At 38.0% G+C, this 16,981-nt stretch overlaps 3 protein-coding genes across 5 annotated transcripts; 2 read left to right on the top strand and 1 right to left on the bottom strand.

The window, feature by feature from the left end:
• Positions 1 to 2,355: 2,355 nt before the first annotated feature.
• ndufa13 (NADH:ubiquinone oxidoreductase subunit A13) lies at positions 2,356 to 5,134 on the top strand. The gene is made up of 5 exons (XM_053486790.1): positions 2,356 to 2,494; positions 2,873 to 2,951; positions 4,171 to 4,242; positions 4,567 to 4,636; positions 4,875 to 5,134. Exons 1-5 carry the CDS (start codon positions 2,401 to 2,403, stop codon positions 4,992 to 4,994), a joined length of 435 nt encoding a protein of 144 aa, XP_053342765.1. The 5' UTR covers positions 2,356 to 2,400; the 3' UTR covers positions 4,995 to 5,134.
• Positions 5,135 to 6,302: 1,168 nt separating this feature from the next.
• On the top strand, positions 6,303 to 10,861 carry LOC128512959 (yjeF N-terminal domain-containing 3-like). Its single transcript, XM_053486512.1, has 6 exons — positions 6,303 to 6,428; positions 8,351 to 8,459; positions 8,918 to 9,028; positions 9,254 to 9,367; positions 10,038 to 10,188; positions 10,643 to 10,861. Exons 1-6 carry the CDS (start codon positions 6,370 to 6,372, stop codon positions 10,849 to 10,851), a joined length of 753 nt encoding a protein of 250 aa, XP_053342487.1. The 5' UTR covers positions 6,303 to 6,369; the 3' UTR covers positions 10,852 to 10,861.
• A 74-nt stretch (positions 10,862 to 10,935) lies between these two features.
• Positions 10,936 to 16,114, bottom strand: cirbpa (cold inducible RNA binding protein a). Of its 3 annotated transcripts, none has more exons than XR_008356345.1 (8): positions 16,030 to 16,114; positions 15,255 to 15,364; positions 15,039 to 15,145; positions 14,420 to 14,552; positions 14,154 to 14,322; positions 13,978 to 14,036; positions 11,331 to 11,416; positions 10,936 to 11,229 (listed from the first exon to the last, which is right to left on the bottom strand). XR_008356345.1 is itself a non-coding variant. In XM_053486514.1 (7 exons), exons 2-7 carry the CDS (start codon positions 15,352 to 15,354, stop codon positions 13,434 to 13,436), a joined length of 582 nt encoding a protein of 193 aa, XP_053342489.1. In that variant the 5' UTR covers positions 15,355 to 15,364; positions 16,030 to 16,114; the 3' UTR covers positions 12,603 to 13,433. The 3 variants fall into 3 exon arrangements, 1 of the variants encoding a protein (XP_053342489.1); XR_008356344.1 differs by having other exon boundaries at positions 10,936 to 11,232; XM_053486514.1 differs by lacking the exons at positions 10,936 to 11,229; positions 11,331 to 11,416 and adding an exon at positions 12,603 to 13,447.
• Between the last annotated feature and the right edge of the window lie 867 nt (positions 16,115 to 16,981).

Consider the following 16,981-nt stretch of genomic DNA (forward strand, 5'->3'; position numbering starts at 1 on the left):
GTATTTCTGATCTTGTTTATGATCTACAATTAGAACAATGTGCATTGTTGGTGGACTTTTGGGGAAATCGGGCGTGGCTGTGCAGCTCTGTTCTGGTTTCGGGGTGGAGCTATTGTAATCTCCAGGCTGGAAATGCAAATCTGAAAAGGAGAAAAGAGTCAGATCAGTTTCATACACAGCCCCTCTTGCACTTATGTGCACAAGATATTAATCTACAAGTTTAATGAAATACTTGGCTTTTGCATGAACAAAGCGAAAATATTTTCCATTTACATAAACTCGTAGTGGTTAGCACTGTGGCCTCGTACCTCCAGGGTCGAGGGTTCAATTCTCACCTGAGGTCTGTGTGTGTGTGGTGTTTGCATGATCTTTTCGGGTACTTCAACCTCCCACAGTCCAAAGATATGCAGAATAGGTTAATTAGTGTCCCCAAAAATTGCCCATTGTGTGTGTGTGTGTGTACAGGATAAGTGGTTAAGAAGAATAAATTTAATTGATAAATGAAAACCTTTTATCACTTTATTTGAGTAGTTAATTTGCTTTGAGGTGAGCTGTGTGTACAAGATAAATAATGATAACTTGTCACTTTTGCATGGCGGTGCCCCAATAATAATAAGAATAACAACTTGTATAAATATAATATACTCAGGAAAAAATAGAAACGCCCCTTTTTCAGGACTTATTGTATTTCAACAATAATGTTGAATAACTTTATAGATCTTCATTGTAAAGGGTTTAAACAATGTTTTTTCATGCATGTTCAATTAACCATAATCGGTTAATTAACATGCTCCTGTGAAATGGTCGTTAAGACTTTAACAGCTTACAGAAAGTAGGCATTTAAGGTCACAGTTCTAAAAACGCAGGACACTAAAGAGACTTGTCTACCGACTGTGAAAAACACCCAAAGAAAGATGCCCAGGGTCCTGCTCATCTGCGTGAACGTGCATTAGGCATGCTGCAGGGAGGCATGAGGACTGCTGATGTGGCTAGGGCAATAAATCGCCATGTCCGCACTGTGAGACGCCTAAGACGGCGCTACAGGGAGACAGGAAGGACAGCTGATCATCCTCGCAGTGGAAGACCACGTGTAACAACACCTGCACAGGATCGGTACATCCGAATATCACACCTGCGTGACAGGTACAGGATGGCCACAACAACTGCCCGAGTCACACCAGGAACACACAATCCCTTCATCAGTGCTCAGACTGTCTGCAATAGGCAGTCCATGAGGAGGAGATGCACTGCAGTACTTCAAGCAGCTGATGGCCACACCAGATACTGACTGGTACTTTTGATTTTGAGCCTCCCTTCATTCAGGGACACATTGGGAAACATTTTTAGTTTATGTCTTATGGTGTTGACTCTTTTAGTGTTCATACAAATATTTACACATCAGAGTGGGGTCAGAGTGCAGGGTGAACCAGGATCCAGCACTCCTGGAGCGGGCAGGGTTAAGGGCCTCACTCAGGGGATCAGCAGTGGCACATCTGGCGGTGCTGGGGCTTGAACGTCCGCCATTCTCAGCAATAATCCAGTAACCACAGCCTTAACCATTTAAGCGCATTAAAAAAAGCATTCTACATGAGGAAAAAGAAAATGTGATTTTATCAGACCAGGCCACATTTTTCGGTTTTCTGATTCAGTTGCCGATCACATGACCGTCGTAGGTGCTTGCTGTGGTGGATGGAGGCTGGCTAGCATGTGACCCCGTCTAGCACTCACATTATGGCCCTTGTCAAAGTCTCTTGGATCGTTATGATTGTTCATTTTTCCTCCTTACAAAACTTCAACTTTGAAAATTAACTGGTTACTTGCTGCCAAATACATCCCACCCAGTGTAGTCATATAAGTCGTATATTTACTCATGGTTGATTGTATAAACCCAGTGTTGAGTTAGAATAGCTTTATAAATTAAAATCAACCACATGTTTAATTTTTACTTTAAACCTATCCTGCGGGGTGTGCTTTTTTCTAAGTTTCTAATTATTCGTCAATTATTTAGTCGATGTTGTCAGCTATGTTAACGTTCTTGTAATACCTATAGGCCACAGCAGAGGGCGACAAAGAGCAAATAATTGCCTAAGTCGACCTACTCAAAGTAAGCGTTCTATGTTATACCTGTAGGCCACAACAGAGGGCAACAAAGAGCAAACATACCGCCTGAGTCATAATACTCAGTTATTAAGTAAACGTTCTTGTAATACTTATAGTCCACAGCAGAGGGCAGACATCACAGTTACGAAAAATCCCGCCTCCTGCGTTATGATTGGCTGGAAAGCAAGCCGGAAAGCAGCTCTCCGATTGAATATTTACGCATATAGTATCCCCTGGGGCGTGGCCACCCGGAATACGGGTGGAAATTCAAGCGACGGTGTTGGTGTTGATGGGAGGAAGATGGCGGCGTCCAAGGTGAAGCAGGACATGCCTCCTCCGGGAGGTTATGCTCCCATTGATTATAAGAGAAACCTGCCGAAAAGGGGGCTTTCTGGTTAGTACACCGAGCTGAGGTTACTGTGGCTCTAAATGTGTAGGTAATTCTGTTATTTATGAGACGGGATTAGCACAGCGAGCTAAGTGGCTAACTCGGCTAGCTGTGTGTTTGATTGTCAGTGCGCGCGGAGTTTACGCATAAAATGTGCGACATGAGAGAAATAAATAATCTCGCAGGTTTATTTGTGATAAATCTTTATTAGCTAGATCTCTGTTATAACTGTTTCACTTATTTCTGTCAATAAAGCTCAGTGTTTGTGGGGTGTTTGGTCTGTCATGCGCAGTGGATTTATTTACTAAACACATTTAGACATTTTATAGATTATAAGTCAGATATAATAATGATGATGATGAGTTTATTGTGAAATGTTCTCAGGTTACAGTATGTTCGGCATTGGGATTGGAGTAATGCTCTTCGGCTACTGGAGGCTTTTCAAATGGAACAGAGAGAGGAGGTACAGTTATGTCTGGTCACCACACACACAAACACACATCTGAACATGTTTTTATACAGTGGAAAGAAACCTGAAAACCCACCATAAGTTCTTTCTATTGCACGATGGTGAGCGTTCAAGTCAAACCTGGACTTTTGTTTGCGCCGTTATAGAGCGCCATTTTTTTCTTTGCAGATTCATGTATCGCTACACTGACTCCAAAATCGTTTATTATTTAAATGGTTTATTACATTTCTAATAGAGATGCACCGGTCGATCAGTCAGTGACCGCAGTTGTTTTAGCTTCATCGGACATGACCTGGTTATAATAGATTCTGTGTGGAGTGCACAAGCTTCTGAGCGGTGCATCAGAAACACATTTTTATGCTGTTACATTATCAAAAGTGAGTGCGGGTTTTTTAAGTGCAAGTTTAAAAAAACCTCCAATCCGCCTTTTTCTTCAAAAACGTGGAATTCTTTAGTGCGAGGTCAGGACTGTGGCAAGAACTCCCAGGCGAGTTCCTGTAACGTGCTAATGATTGTGTGTACTGATCACACAGACAGATGCGACTCTTGCACATGCTGATGACACGTTATCTGCCGGTTTTTTAAGGATCAGACGTTCCACTCGCTGAATGTTCGCAGCAAAGACTGCAGTGGTCTGAGACACCTCGGCCGAGATCGTCGTTTAGACATATTTTTTTTTATCATTTGCCTCATTCAGATGTTTTAGTCAAGAGAAATTTTTAAAACCAGTCCCAGTTTGATCTGAACATGAACGTTAGGTTACCAAACAGCAATCAAAGAGATTTATGTTATGTGTTGCATTTTTCTGGCATTGACATCAATGTAAAAGGACGCTTTTATCTTACTGCTGAGATTTGATGAGTTTAAAACGAGTAACGCTCTTAAAATAGGCAATGCTGTACACTGAATCTGGTCTCACACACCACAGTCATCATGGAATTGTCAAATCACAAGCTGTTAACGGTGCAGTTACATCATAGTGTACAGGACTCTGTGAAAAATAAGTCCTTTTTTTATATGTTATTTTAGTGACGAGTTAATATTCCAGGTTAGTATATTTTTTTAACATCAATGCTTACTTGTCGTTGATGTTTAGCTGTGTGCTTCAGTTTATTTTACTGAATGTGTTGTGCAATGCAATGAAAATATTCTGTAAAACTATTGATATTTGATCTTTAGACTTGTGTGTGACTGAAGTGTGTGTGTTTGTCAGGCGTTTGCATATTGAGGAGCTGGAGGCTCGGATCGCTCTCCTGCCTCTCCTACAGGCTGAACATGACAGAAGGTGAGACTTTTGCAGCTTCTTTACTATTACATGCTTTTCCACAAACCAGACCACATGATTGTGCTGTTAATGTGGTTGTCATGGTTTTCACTGGTTTGTAAACTCGATTCAGGAAGGCTTAAAATATTAAATGCACCAATTTGGTAGTGAAGAAAAATGTTTTACTTAAATTTTGAAAATGATTTTTTGCGTCTGGCATCTGCATTTTTCTTCTTCTTTTTTTAAGGTCTACGTTAATGTAATAGTTTTGAGACAGAATGTTCTGTGGTTGTTATTACTTTCATAAGCAAAAGTGTTTTTTCTTTCCTGGCTCGGTTCCTATAGGACGTTACGCATGCTCCGGGAAAATCTGGAGGAAGAAGCCGTCATCATGAAGGATGTGCCAGGCTGGAAGGTATTTCGGATTGCATTTGGCTTCGAGGGCGTTGTCCGGTTTTCTTTTAATCCAAAGTAGTTTTTCTATCCTCCAAACCCTTTTGGCCTTTTAAGTTGTTTCAAAGCCGAGATGCATTTAAAGGAAAGCTCTCTGCCTAAAGCACTTGTAGTAGATAAGTTATGTGTGTAATTATTACATATACACAACTATATACCTTTTATGTCTGTATTAATGATGAAAATTTGTGTGTGTGTAGGTGGGCGAAAATGTTTTCCACACAGACCGCTGGGTCACTCCTACCACAGATGAGCTCTTTAACCTTCGACCTCAGGAAGAGCTTCTGCACAAGAGGTTTGGCTTCCTGTGGTACGTGTAAGCTGGAGGACCAGAGGACAGTAGATCATCCACCTGCATCTAACCCGCTTTGTCTCTGTGTGTGTGACAGAGGAGCAGCGTGTTAGTGTTCAGACTGTAAATGTTTAAAATATTAAATATGTTTTCTTTGCTTCCCAAAAATTGTGCAGTTTGTAATTATTTGTGCTGGTGATTTATTACAGACACCTCAGTTACAAAAGAACATCTCAACATGACATTAAACTATTTCAAAATTTTCTTCCGTTCGTGTAAGATTTAAATAGCTTTTATGGAATATGTGAAGGAAAAATATTTACAACTAATACATTTTCTGCCTAAATGACTCTGTACATAAACAGCAATAACTGGTTATAATATTTGCCATATGATAACAGCCATGCTCACCACAGTGCGTTTGCGAAAGGCGTTCAAATTAAACCCAGATTTCTTTTGAATGCAGGCATAAAACCGAGAGACATTTACAAACGACGGTACATTGATATGACTCTTAGCCGCAATTAAACATTTGCAACAGTTTTAAAGAATGCCTTATGTCTGTGAACCATGATCCCGGCCGAGGTGGCTCAGAGCCACCACTGCAGTCGTTCCTATGAACATTCAGTAAGTGAAGCTCCTGATCCTTAAAAATCGAGAGATAACTTCGCCACAAACTTGCTGAAGAGATGCATCTGTCTGTGAGAACTCCTCAATCATTCACAGAAACTTTATTGTAATGTGTAATTGGCGTCATTGCAACATTTCTCATACAGTCCTGAACATCACTGTGTCCTGATATTCTGCAAAATTTAAAAGTAGACAAAACTATTTATAGGCAGATTGCATAATATTGTTTTATGGTTTTAAGTTAAAGACTAGTGATGATATGGCTCATACCCAGCACATTAGAAGTGCGTCTCGAGTACTAACATGACTTTTTGGTGATATAAGAAGCATCTCCTGTTTGATTCAGGGGGGATGTCAAAACATCCTGAAAGTTTGACTTTTGTTTAAAAAAGTATATAAGTATGTTTTCACTATAATAGAAAGCAATTTTGTGGGAAAAGTAACAACATAAAATCCCAGTGAAGTTTAGTAAGCGTAGAACTCGTGTGTTTGAGAACTTTGGCAATGAATCTGGTAACACCACTACAGTAGTGACATCATGTCTTTTTCCTATATACAGTATATGGAACCACTAGTGTACATGTTTCATTTCCTCTGGTGTTCGTCAGCATGCTGGTTCAGCCCCCTTTTTGCTCACTCAGCCAATCAAAAGCTTCCTCTCTTGTGACATGTTAAAGTGAGTCTAGAGAAAATAACAGCTGTACACGTGCGTTGTGGAGATCAGTGTCGCAGGTTTGTTAAAGCTCTGAGACACACAAGCTGCAGGGAAGGAGATGAACCACAGGAGCACCGATCAGGACTGTGAGTCCACACAGAGGCTGCACTACCTCAGGTAAGCCTCATTCACCAGACCTGCAGTGGAACACCTACAAAAACATACACTTTTCATATCCGTTACTAATGAATTTCTGCAAATATGAATTAATAATGAGTTTGTTGTAATCCGGCGGTGTGCAAATCTACAGATTTCCAAACTGTGTGACAGCAGCAGGGTAATATTGAGACTTTTAACACATGGAGAAATTTAACACTTTTTTTTTTTTTTTATAATATACATGTAAAATATGAAATATAATTTCTGGGAAAAAACCTTGCTGCTCTATAATTATATGATAATACCTCAGTACAACGTTTCTAAGGTCATTATTTAAGATACTTCTAAAGAGACTGTTAAAAAGTTTTTTTCCCCAACATTAGCGTTTTTAACTATAACTCATATTCATTACAGTTTCATATTACATATTTGTTTAGTTATGTAAATGGTTTAGAACAAATATGTGCTATGTATAAGCTATGTATATGTTTTAAATGGAAGATTCAGTTTATATGTAAAAAAAAGAAGTGAGATTTGTTAGAGATGACAGTAAATAATCTTCTCCAGATGTTTAATCGAAAATTTTGATAATTATATGTAATATTTATTTAATCTAATAAAATATATAAACAACTGTCAATTTTTAAAGGGTGCCAATAATTTCTAGCTTGACATTAACAGAATATAAAAATAGCTTTGTTCAGTTTAGAAACCCATGTGTGGTACCTGAGAAATGCCTGTGGAAATGCATTTATCAATCATTATTATTTTTTTGTTTTATCATATAGCAGTTATAATGTAATAAAAAAAGACTTACTGTACATTCCTCAGACCTCTGTTAGGTTTCAATATATAATTACTGTCATAATCTTAATCCAATATAGGACCAATAATCCAAGATTTTGAATACAAACAGAGAAAGATGACGCAGTATTAGTATGTGATCCCCGATCGGTTCTGCTATAATGATGATAATGAAATATTAATGATTAACCTGCTGTGATATGTATTTACATAATGTCCACAGTCTTACTGCATTTCCCAAATAGTGGCATGCTATAAATTGTCTATCCCGAACAGACATTTACGCAAATTACTGGCATAAATCACGATCGGATATAATAAACCTGAGAGGCACTGAGTAAAGATTTAACTTTGTTTAATTGATTAATGATTTAGCACATCAGAATTAGAGTCAGGACCTTTTATAATAAGTGAAGTAACTAAGAGCTGTAGGGTCTCTTTATGCAACCTGGTCCCAGATGGTTAGGAGGATCAGGAGGAAGCACCTGAGCAATATGTTGAAGAACCTGAGCACATGCAGTTCCCCAGGAGGGACGTCTCAGCTTCAGCCGGGGGAACTTAATGTTATGACATCTTGCCAAATAGTACAAGCTAAGGAGTCTATGTGACCTACTAAACGTTTTCATTGGTCTTTTAAAGACTAATGAATATCCTACCTTGTAACCAAATTCAGAATTATTAGGCTGTTTTGATTTCCCAGAGAGCAATACATGCATGATGCTGAAATATTGATGAAACTTCGGCTTTGTGAAGTGCTGACATCTGTTCTTAAAGTTTACACTTTAGGGTAGATGCTCCCCCTTCTGTGGAGCCGTCTGCTGCCTGATCAATACCCAGTTAGGGCTCAGGAACTGATGAGCTGAGCTCAAATAGACACGCAGACTTTAGAAGGTCAGCTGTAGACACTAAGATGACTGAGTACTGTAAATGCACTCGATGTCTAAGTCACCTCATGCTTAGGCTTCTCATAATGATAGTTAAATGTTCATACGAAAGCAGGACTCTTAGTGCAAAAAAAAAATAATCCAGGCAAAACATCAAAGGGTTTTTTGTTTTGTAAACATTTTAAAAACTGTTACAGTCTACTTGTTGACTGTTAGTTGGGAGTGATATATTCCTCTGTGTTTTCTTTATAGTAAAGAGGAGGCTGTTGCCATGGAGATGGAGTTGCTGAGGGACTATCACTTTGGGCTGCATCAGCTGACAGAGATTTTAGGCCACGCATGTGCTGTTGCCATTACAAAGGTCTGTGTTTCAAACACATCCATTCTATTATACTGTACATTATTTAATCAGAAACATCATACAATACATACAATCATATTCAACTCAGCCACAGCAAATTAATAAGATCCAATGCTTTCATTTCTGCAATGTATCAAGTGTTCACTTATTGTCATCTTCGTTTTTTTTTTGGGTGGAAATGATCTTCCATAAATACAAAGGGTATTCAGTTAGTCACTTTTGATTGTGCACAATAAAAGAACATAATCATGAGAATTTAAACCTCCTTTTATTTCACGTCCTGGTTTGACTTAAACACCCCTCGTAACTTTTGTCAGCGTGATCACCGTTAACTAACAAATATATGGACTAATGATGGATCATGTACACAGTACCATGATAAGTCTATATTACATCTTAAAGACTATTCATTTTTAGTTAGCAGTGAAGCAGCTGTTCTGATTCCTGTCTCCCTGCAGGCATTCCCGCTGAGCACTCTGGGTAAGAGACAACCCACCATACTAGTGGTGTGTGGGCCGGATCAGAACGGCTGCATTGGGCTGGCATGTGCACGCTATCTGAGATTATTCGTAAGTATTAATCGGTTTTATCAAGTGGTTGCATGGTTGTGCATTGACTACTCAAACACTATGTGGTCCATGTATACGTGAGAAAGTGAAATAAAAAGCTGTGGCAAAACTACAACCAATAATTTTGCACCAAACAAGTAGCATCTGTTTTACAGACAGAACTTGCTGCTTCGTCTCCACTCACAACATATCAGTTATACAGGCTGGGGTTTACCTTTATTTCAGGAATACATGCCTACTGTCTTCTACCCAAAACGTTCTTCACAAAATCCTCACCTGGACTTCACTGTACAGTGTGAAAAAATGGACATCCCCTTCCTGTCCTACCTGCCCACAGAGGTGAGAAAAGCTTTATAACTTCATAAGTAATAGTCTTTTAGTTTTGCACTGCAAAATTACCAAACTGCATCTGTTTTTTTTTTTTTCTGTACTGGTCCAGTGTCAATAGTTCCCTTTGTGATGTAGTCTGCAGTGGTACAAGCAGCACAGCTAGCTTGACTTGGATTATGTTTTTGTTTTTTTTAATATTCACTAACATGCAAAAAGTCACATGAAAATAATTACTGTAGAGCAAAAACACTTTTAGTTGCTTTGTCTAATACCTAACTGTAAAATAATGGCGTAAAAGTGTGCATTTAAACTTAAAAACTTTTGCACAATATATAAACAACAAAGGAATACTAAAAAAAAAAAGATTCTGGAGTCACAGCAATGGGCACTCCTCAATCTTCTGGCATGTCATCAAAAACGGAAGAAAAATTTATGAAATTAGTGCTTGCATTTTTAGATTAAAAATCAGCTTTTCAAATCTTTACTATAATTGACAATAAGGATATAACTGACTGCAACTGTTACATCAAAAACTTAATGTTTGAAGCAAAATAGATGAAATAGACATTAGCTCACATTGAATACTGACCTTATGAATAATGACTTATATAAAGTGTAATTTTTGGGTTGTGTTCATCTTAAGTTCCCATTTTTTTTATACCACAATCCTTATTTATAGGTGCAGCTTATAAACGATGCATATAAGCTGGTGGTGGATGCACTGCTGGGTCCAGAGAGAGAACTAGGAACAGCAAAAGATCCCTTCACTAGTATCATGCTTACTCTCAGAGGGGTCAAAATCCCCATTGCCAGCATTGACATCCCTTCAGGTCTGAATTTCCTTTTTTAACACTTTTGGTACCCTTTGTAAAGCTTAATGACTTGAATGTTTAGGATCAATTGAGGAGTAATAAATTTTTTGTCAGTTGTTTAAGTGACATGACTGAAGCCATGCTTTTTATGTAGAGATTAAAGAATACACAAATGCAGATGCACTATTATTTGACATCTCTACTTCAATTCAACTAAGGTGGTATTTATACATTTAGCAGAGCAATGCAAAGAACAGGTTTAAATTCATATGACCAATAAAGGCTAATTTGTTTTGCTTATTAGAAAAACCCCCTTTGCACCAATTGCCTGCTTTGATTTTTTTTTACCTATTAAAATGAATAAATTAGAGAATAGTGTTTAATGCTATGTATTTACATCAGCTTTTCAAAATTAAAAATGGTTCATCACAGATATTTTAAATCCTGACTATGTAAGGAACTCTCATTACAGACTGGGATCCCGATGAAGCCACCATCCTAACAGGATCCCGGATTAATCCCAAAGTCCTCATTTCTCTGATGGCACCAAAAAGGTGTGCACTCAGTTTCTCGGGGACACATTTCCTTGCTGGACGCTTACTACCCTACGATATTCAAAAGAAATATGAGCTCAACCTACCCAAGTTCCCCAGTACAGACTGTATTACTGAGCTCCATTAGAACAGATATGCCCTTCACAGTAAAACTTGTGAGCAGGCAGATCCCAGTAGCTTGTAAAAATTGTTCAAATAAAAAATAAAGCTGTTTTAGGTAAAAGATTAATTTTATTGTTGTAATAGTGAGACTTGACTAACATTCCTCTTTACAGTGTAAAAAAACTGCATGATCTGACTTATGAACAAACTGGTTATTAAATGTCATAACTTGCTGGTCATTGGTCAAGAACTTCTCAAATCAACAGATTTCTTGAGGAAATTACATCAAGCAGTATGACTGATCTGCAAATCCAATCACAGCCAACTCCTGGACCACATCTCAAGTCTTCTCTGCCACTGGACCTCTTTTTGTAGTGACCCATAGTTCTTCCATGTGCCATACCTGCTATGGAGCACAAAAGGATAGAATTAGGAGTCCAAGCTTAAAAAAAAAGAAAAAAAAAGAAAAGAGAACACGTTGTGACACTACTTGGTTAAACTTACCTTAACCTTCTGCCTCGAAAGGCAGTCACTGATACACAGGGACCCTGATGAAAGGACAACAGTCATGCCCACAAGTCATTTTCAACCTGTAAAAAAACAAAACAAAAATAGCAACTTAAACAAGAACAAAACATCAGAATAAAATTAAGAACTAACATTTATTCTATTCTTTCAATTGGCAGGTAATAGATCTGATTGTACAAGTCACCAAACTTTGCGCTACAGTGTAACCATATTAAGTTCTCGGGTGACCCCCCCCTGCAAAATTTCAAATTGTTCAGAAGACATTGAGACGTGAGAATGAGAAGTGGGCTTGGGAAGACACCCCCCTCACATGAATTTGAAGCCAAAATTATAAAGATTTCAGGGGCAACAAGTGAGTATTCAGGACACCATGCAGAAACCTTAAAAGGAGCATGACTGACATTGTCACACAGTGAGGAGGAAACTTAACACCAAAATATTTCTCAAAGCACAATAATAAATGAACTTAAGTTTCTGAAGGTTGTGAACAGGTGAGCAAAGGAAGGTTACCTCATGTACACAGGCCTACTGTTTCTCCATACATCAACTAGCCCAAGAGAGTAGCAGCTTTCTCCTGTTCCACTGACAGGAGCGAATCACTTCGGTAGATGCAAAACTTCGTTCTCCATAGGCACCAGTGAGGATTTTTGCTCCCCTCTTTACAGAAGTAGAGCTTGTAGATTTAGTAAAGCAGTATTGTTTTATACCAGAGCCAAAAGCACAAGTGTTTAGTGGTACAACTTTCCATTGTAAAGTTCCATTACAACTTTGGCTAACCACCAGCACACAAAATATTTAATATTTTCTTCATACAGCATTAATTAGCTAGAAAAAAAACCCCAAGAATAACCCTGTTTAGTTATAGGGACATGATTGTTTTGATGGTCAAAACTAGCTTTTAAAGAACCAATTTGAAATATAGACCCAAATAAGATTATGACAAACTAATTTTCAAAGTCTTTCATGTAGATCTAAATAAGCTTATTCATTAGCCATGTACTTTTCAGTATTTAAATTTGCTGAATTTCTTGCAACACTTAAAGGTAAGCACCATTTCTGTTTCGTAATTTGAATGTGTAGATCACTTCAACCCTAGAGATACTGACTAAATCGTTGAAAAATGCTGGCCGTGTTCTTATGCTAAACTGTCCTTTCAAACCCTGTGAAAATCAAGCCAAGTTGAAATACATAAATTAATTTACATTTCCCTTTAGCCAGCATTTCTTTTTGTTAAAAGCACAAACAAAATTGATTTTCAAACTGTTTCATTTAATAGGCTCCATGAAGCCAAGGACACAAATAAGAGATCCAATGCGAATACAAAGAACAGAGCACATAATCCCCTTAGATCTGGGGTAGTAATAATAGTAACAGTTTAACATTTCATCTTCCATATAGATTACTGTACAGTTTAGAAGTGTCGGTCCATCTTTACAGCACATGTTTAAAACAAATGGAAAACGTCAAGCAGGGCAGATATACCTCTGGAAGAGTGAGGGTGAACGTGGCAAGCTGCACTTCAAGAACAGCACCAGTGCCGGCCAGCTCGGCCGAGCAGTGTTCACCAGTCTGTAAGGAATCGACTCTTTGGATACTTGACATGGACAGAGGCTTTTAGTTTCTATCAAATTTGCCTTTTATTTCAAATGGAAAGATTGCTCAATTTATCACTGTTTACTGCATCGATTCAAATTTGAAAACTATGAAAATTCCACAGCTGCCTAAATGGTCTTTTAAGAGGTAGATGCTCGCTAAAACATAGGGCAACCTAAAATATAAAATAAGGACCTCCAATAAAATGGAAAATTTGAGACCAGATAGCAATACTGTGGCAGCTGGTCAGAACAGACCAAGAGGAATAAGATTCACATGAGGCTCATTATTTCAGTAATGTAAAAAAAAAAAAAAAGGAAAGAAAAAACAAAGAAAAACATTTCACAGCCAATATAAACAACTCCCTGCCCCATATTCCACCTGCATTTCTGTTTATAAACAAAGAAAATCTACTACATGAATGAACAGATCCTTGAGGAGCACGTCTTTAGAATACACAGCCAGTGAAGAGTTGCATCTTGGGCCTTATTCATGTGCAGCTGAGGAAGAAGCAGGCACACGTGAAGACACTGTAGCATCTAAACACAATTTTAGCTTGATAGAAAACACCCTTCTTAGATAGCAATCTGAATGAGAAGATGCCACGAAACATGTGTCTACCCAACTGATGGGCCTGAGGGAAGTCACATTTATGGAATGCATCTGATTTAGGGCTCAAGAGAACACCAATGAGTGAACTTGTAGCTTTGTTCTGAAACAGGCTATATTCTCCTGAAAGTCGGTGTGGGCAAGGCATTTCAGAAGAGATTAAGACCCACTTATGCCTCCGAAAACCTGTGCCACAGTTACACTAACTAGCTGATAATTTTGTTTTTAACATTACAGGCATCAGGAATTACCCACAAATGTACATGTAAAAATAACTGATAAAGATACAAAAACATTTAAGCCCAAATATATTTAAGAAGGAAAAAGGGGTGTTGCTTAATTCTTTACAGCTCATTAGGACAACTGATTCAAAATTAACAGGAATCTAAGGAGAAGGTCTAAAAAACATTTTAATACGTACCACTATATCCCTCATAGTTGTCTCTGTAGGAGCTGCTTCTGTCTCCATAACTGGAACTCCTGAACGAAGAACAGATAAACATGACTTTCCAATCAAGTCTAAATCAGACTGGCATAAAGTAATAAAGTAGAGAAAAAAAATAAAATAAAATAAAATAAAAGGGACTAAATCCTTACCTGTCTCTATTGTATCCTCCACCACCACCACCACCACTCTTGTAGCCACCACTGTAGCCCCGGTCTCCCCCATAACTACGGTCACCACCTCCATAGCCCCGGTCGCCACCACCATAGCTGCGGTCACCACCGCCATAGCTGCGGTCACCACCGCCATAGCCACCACCACCTGAAATAAAGAAAATAAGTCAAAAAACAAACAACTGCACGTCACCAATCAAACAGCTAGTCAGTATGCTGATAACACTGATTAACTCTCAGCCCACCTCTTCCTCTGCCCCCACGGAAGTATCCACCTCCTCTTCCTCCTCCACTGCCACCTCTGTATCCACCACCGCCAGAGCGGCCACTGCCTCCCTTTCCTGCCTCGTCCACACGAATTGCCCTGCCATCTACAGACTACGGAGGAGAGAGAAGAAGAAAAAACATTTAGTGTGATGCAATATCTGGTCATTCAACAAAAACCTGGGAGATGTTCACATCCTTAAACCCCTATGGTGTGGTGTTTGGGGTCCTTACATGCCCCACTGGCACCTATTCCTCATACACTGCCTGCACATGTGCAGCAGCTCCATATTGTGCCTTGTGATGTGCACTTTTGTTATTTACCATTTTAAAATTGCAGCATTACTATTAAACTGCATAAAAGCACATTTGTTTCCATTACAGTACAATGGTGCCATTATATAACCAGTATCCAACTTTAGTAGTACAATAAAATTATTTAAATATCCCTAATGTATTATAATTTTCCTTTAAATTGTTAATTAAAATGCACACTATTACACAACCACATTATGTAATACTTTAGATTACGGTAATATTCTAATCAACTGTAACATACACTGCATCACTGTACTTAAATCTTGTATAACAGTGTCATACTTTTCCGTTCATTCCCTCCATGGCATCTTTTGCATCTTCTGGGTTCTCAAATGTGACAAATCCAAAGCCCCTTGACTTGTTTGTTTCTCTGTTTCTGGCGACATGAACTGCAAAATAAATAAAAATTCAACACCGACGTTATTTTATACTATAAAAAAAATTGTCAAAAAATTTTGTTAAAAAAAAAAAAAAAAAAAAGCGAAGCACAAAACTAACCGTTGGTGATTACACCGTATTTGGCAAAGGCATCCTCCAGGGACTGCTCTGTGGTTTCGAAGCTCAGGCCTCCAACAAAAAGCTTTCCTTCGTCAGACATGATGTCGTTCCTTGTGGGAGACGAAAATGTGAAAATGAATTAATATGTGTAACAAAAAATAAAAGTTTCTTAAAAAGCACTTTTTATATATAATCTTTGCTATTTATTCTTAAAAAAGAAATTCAAAATACTAAAACGTAAAATAAGGCCTCTGAGGCTTAAACGTGGGGCGAAGAATAGGCCTTGCATCAAGGCCACGTTTTTTGTTTTTTCCACCACCGCTTTTCCGGCAAAAAAACGCGCCAGATACACGAAACACAAAGGAGCGTGTCAAGTCAGATAAGCGGTGGAAACAGAAATTACCCATCCCCCACTTAAAAAAACGGCCAGTTAAATCGATTAACACGACGTCAGATAGGTAACTAGATCAAAAACTAGTCATTTTAACGCATAATTTCGCTAATAAAACTTAACTCAAACGATATATTCGAAAAGTTAGACTTTTATAAAGATGGCGCCAACAAACGCAACGGCTAGGTTGCTAAGCTAACGAGCACCATTTTGTCGCGCGTGGAGCAGCTAGCAAAAGACAAAAAAAATTATATAACATTTATAATTTTTTTTATAAGCATGAGTACAAACAAGAAAATTGTGCTAATGAATGCTGAGTTTAAATTTAACGACATAAATTATATAATTTAAAAAAAAAAAAAGACGAACAGTCCCAACTCTCACCTTCTGGTTTCAGCCTCGTCCGGTGTTCAGAGCTCAATATGGCGCCGAGAAGAGGGCGGGTTCGTTTTATACCTCGATGGGTGGAGCTATATTACGGTTATTTGAAGATTTTAATATTCAGTTACCATTCTTAAAGTGACAGAATCAGTGATAAGAAAAACCTTTACGTTTATGATTATTAAATATTTTTTAACTGGGCAATTTCAAAAAGACATACAAGAGAGATATTTCTTTTTATGACATGAACATCTGGGATTTGTTTGATGTCTATTATGATGATTTTATTTTATTTTTTAATTATATTTTTAATGAATTTTAACAACAACAAAAAGCCAGTGTCAGATCAATATAAAATCAACACCTACAGCAAATATTTAAACACAAACAATAATCTGGTAATATAAAAGACTGATCACAGAAAAGGCAAAACAGACCAGTAAAAGAAAAGGTAAGAAAGTAAAAAAAGAGAGAGAGAGAAAAAAAAGGTGGGCATGGCTAGTCATGATTGTTCAAGTAGATCCCACAAAGGGGCCCATATCCGCCAGAATAGTTCAGATTTGTTCTGCAAGTCATATGACGTTTTTTAAATAAAAAATTAGCCACTTGTGCCAAACACTTCTTCAGAGTTGGTACATTTTGTGAAGGCGTACTTGGGTGAGATGTGTTCTGTATATGAATTTAAAGCCTGGGTCATGCACAGAAATTGAAGTTGATTTATAAAAAAAACCTCTTCACATATAAAAAGCCATTCATCATCAGTGAATGATTGGCCAGTATTTTTCTCTCAAACCTTTCTTAGGGGATTTAAAGTTGAAAAGGTTTCTGATAAAAGGGAGCCATACAGAAAGAAAATCTGACCATGGGAGAAGTAGACGATTTTCAATATCAGACATTTCCCCTGTCTTATTTTAGATCAATAAAATGAATTTAACCATGCAATGATTATGATCTC

This window comes from Clarias gariepinus, chromosome 25, assembly GCF_024256425.1.
Source record: "Clarias gariepinus isolate MV-2021 ecotype Netherlands chromosome 25, CGAR_prim_01v2, whole genome shotgun sequence".
Lineage (NCBI taxonomy): Eukaryota > Metazoa > Chordata > Actinopteri > Siluriformes > Clariidae > Clarias > Clarias gariepinus.

What these genes read in the sequence shown, in the direction of transcription:
- LOC128512959 (XM_053486512.1), top strand. Translation starts at nt 6,370, where the DNA reads ATGAACCACAGGAGCACCGATCAGGACTGTGAGTCCACACAGAGGCTG. An exon ending in GTGCTGTTGCCATTACAAAG is followed by an intron (nt 8,460 to 8,917) that starts GTCTGTGTTTCA and finishes GTCTCCCTGCAG; the next exon opens with GCATTCCCGCTGAGCACTCT. An exon ending in CACGCTATCTGAGATTATTC is followed by an intron (nt 9,029 to 9,253) that starts GTAAGTATTAAT and finishes CCTTTATTTCAG; the next exon opens with GAATACATGCCTACTGTCTT.
- cirbpa (XM_053486514.1), bottom strand. Translation starts at nt 15,354, where the DNA reads ATGTCTGACGAAGGAAAGCTTTTTGTTGGAGGCCTGAGCTTCGAAACC. An exon ending in ATACGGTGTAATCACCAACG is followed by an intron (nt 15,146 to 15,254) that starts GTTAGTTTTGTG and finishes TTTATTTTGCAG; the next exon opens with TTCATGTCGCCAGAAACAGA. An exon ending in CCGTGGGGGCAGAGGAAGAG is followed by an intron (nt 14,323 to 14,419) that starts GTGGGCTGAGAG and finishes TCTTTATTTCAG; the next exon opens with GTGGTGGTGGCTATGGCGGT.
- ndufa13 (XM_053486790.1), top strand. Translation starts at nt 2,401, where the DNA reads ATGGCGGCGTCCAAGGTGAAGCAGGACATGCCTCCTCCGGGAGGTTAT. An exon ending in GCCGAAAAGGGGGCTTTCTG is followed by an intron (nt 2,495 to 2,872) that starts GTTAGTACACCG and finishes AAATGTTCTCAG; the next exon opens with GTTACAGTATGTTCGGCATT. An exon ending in AGGATGTGCCAGGCTGGAAG is followed by an intron (nt 4,637 to 4,874) that starts GTATTTCGGATT and finishes GTGTGTGTGTAG; the next exon opens with GTGGGCGAAAATGTTTTCCA.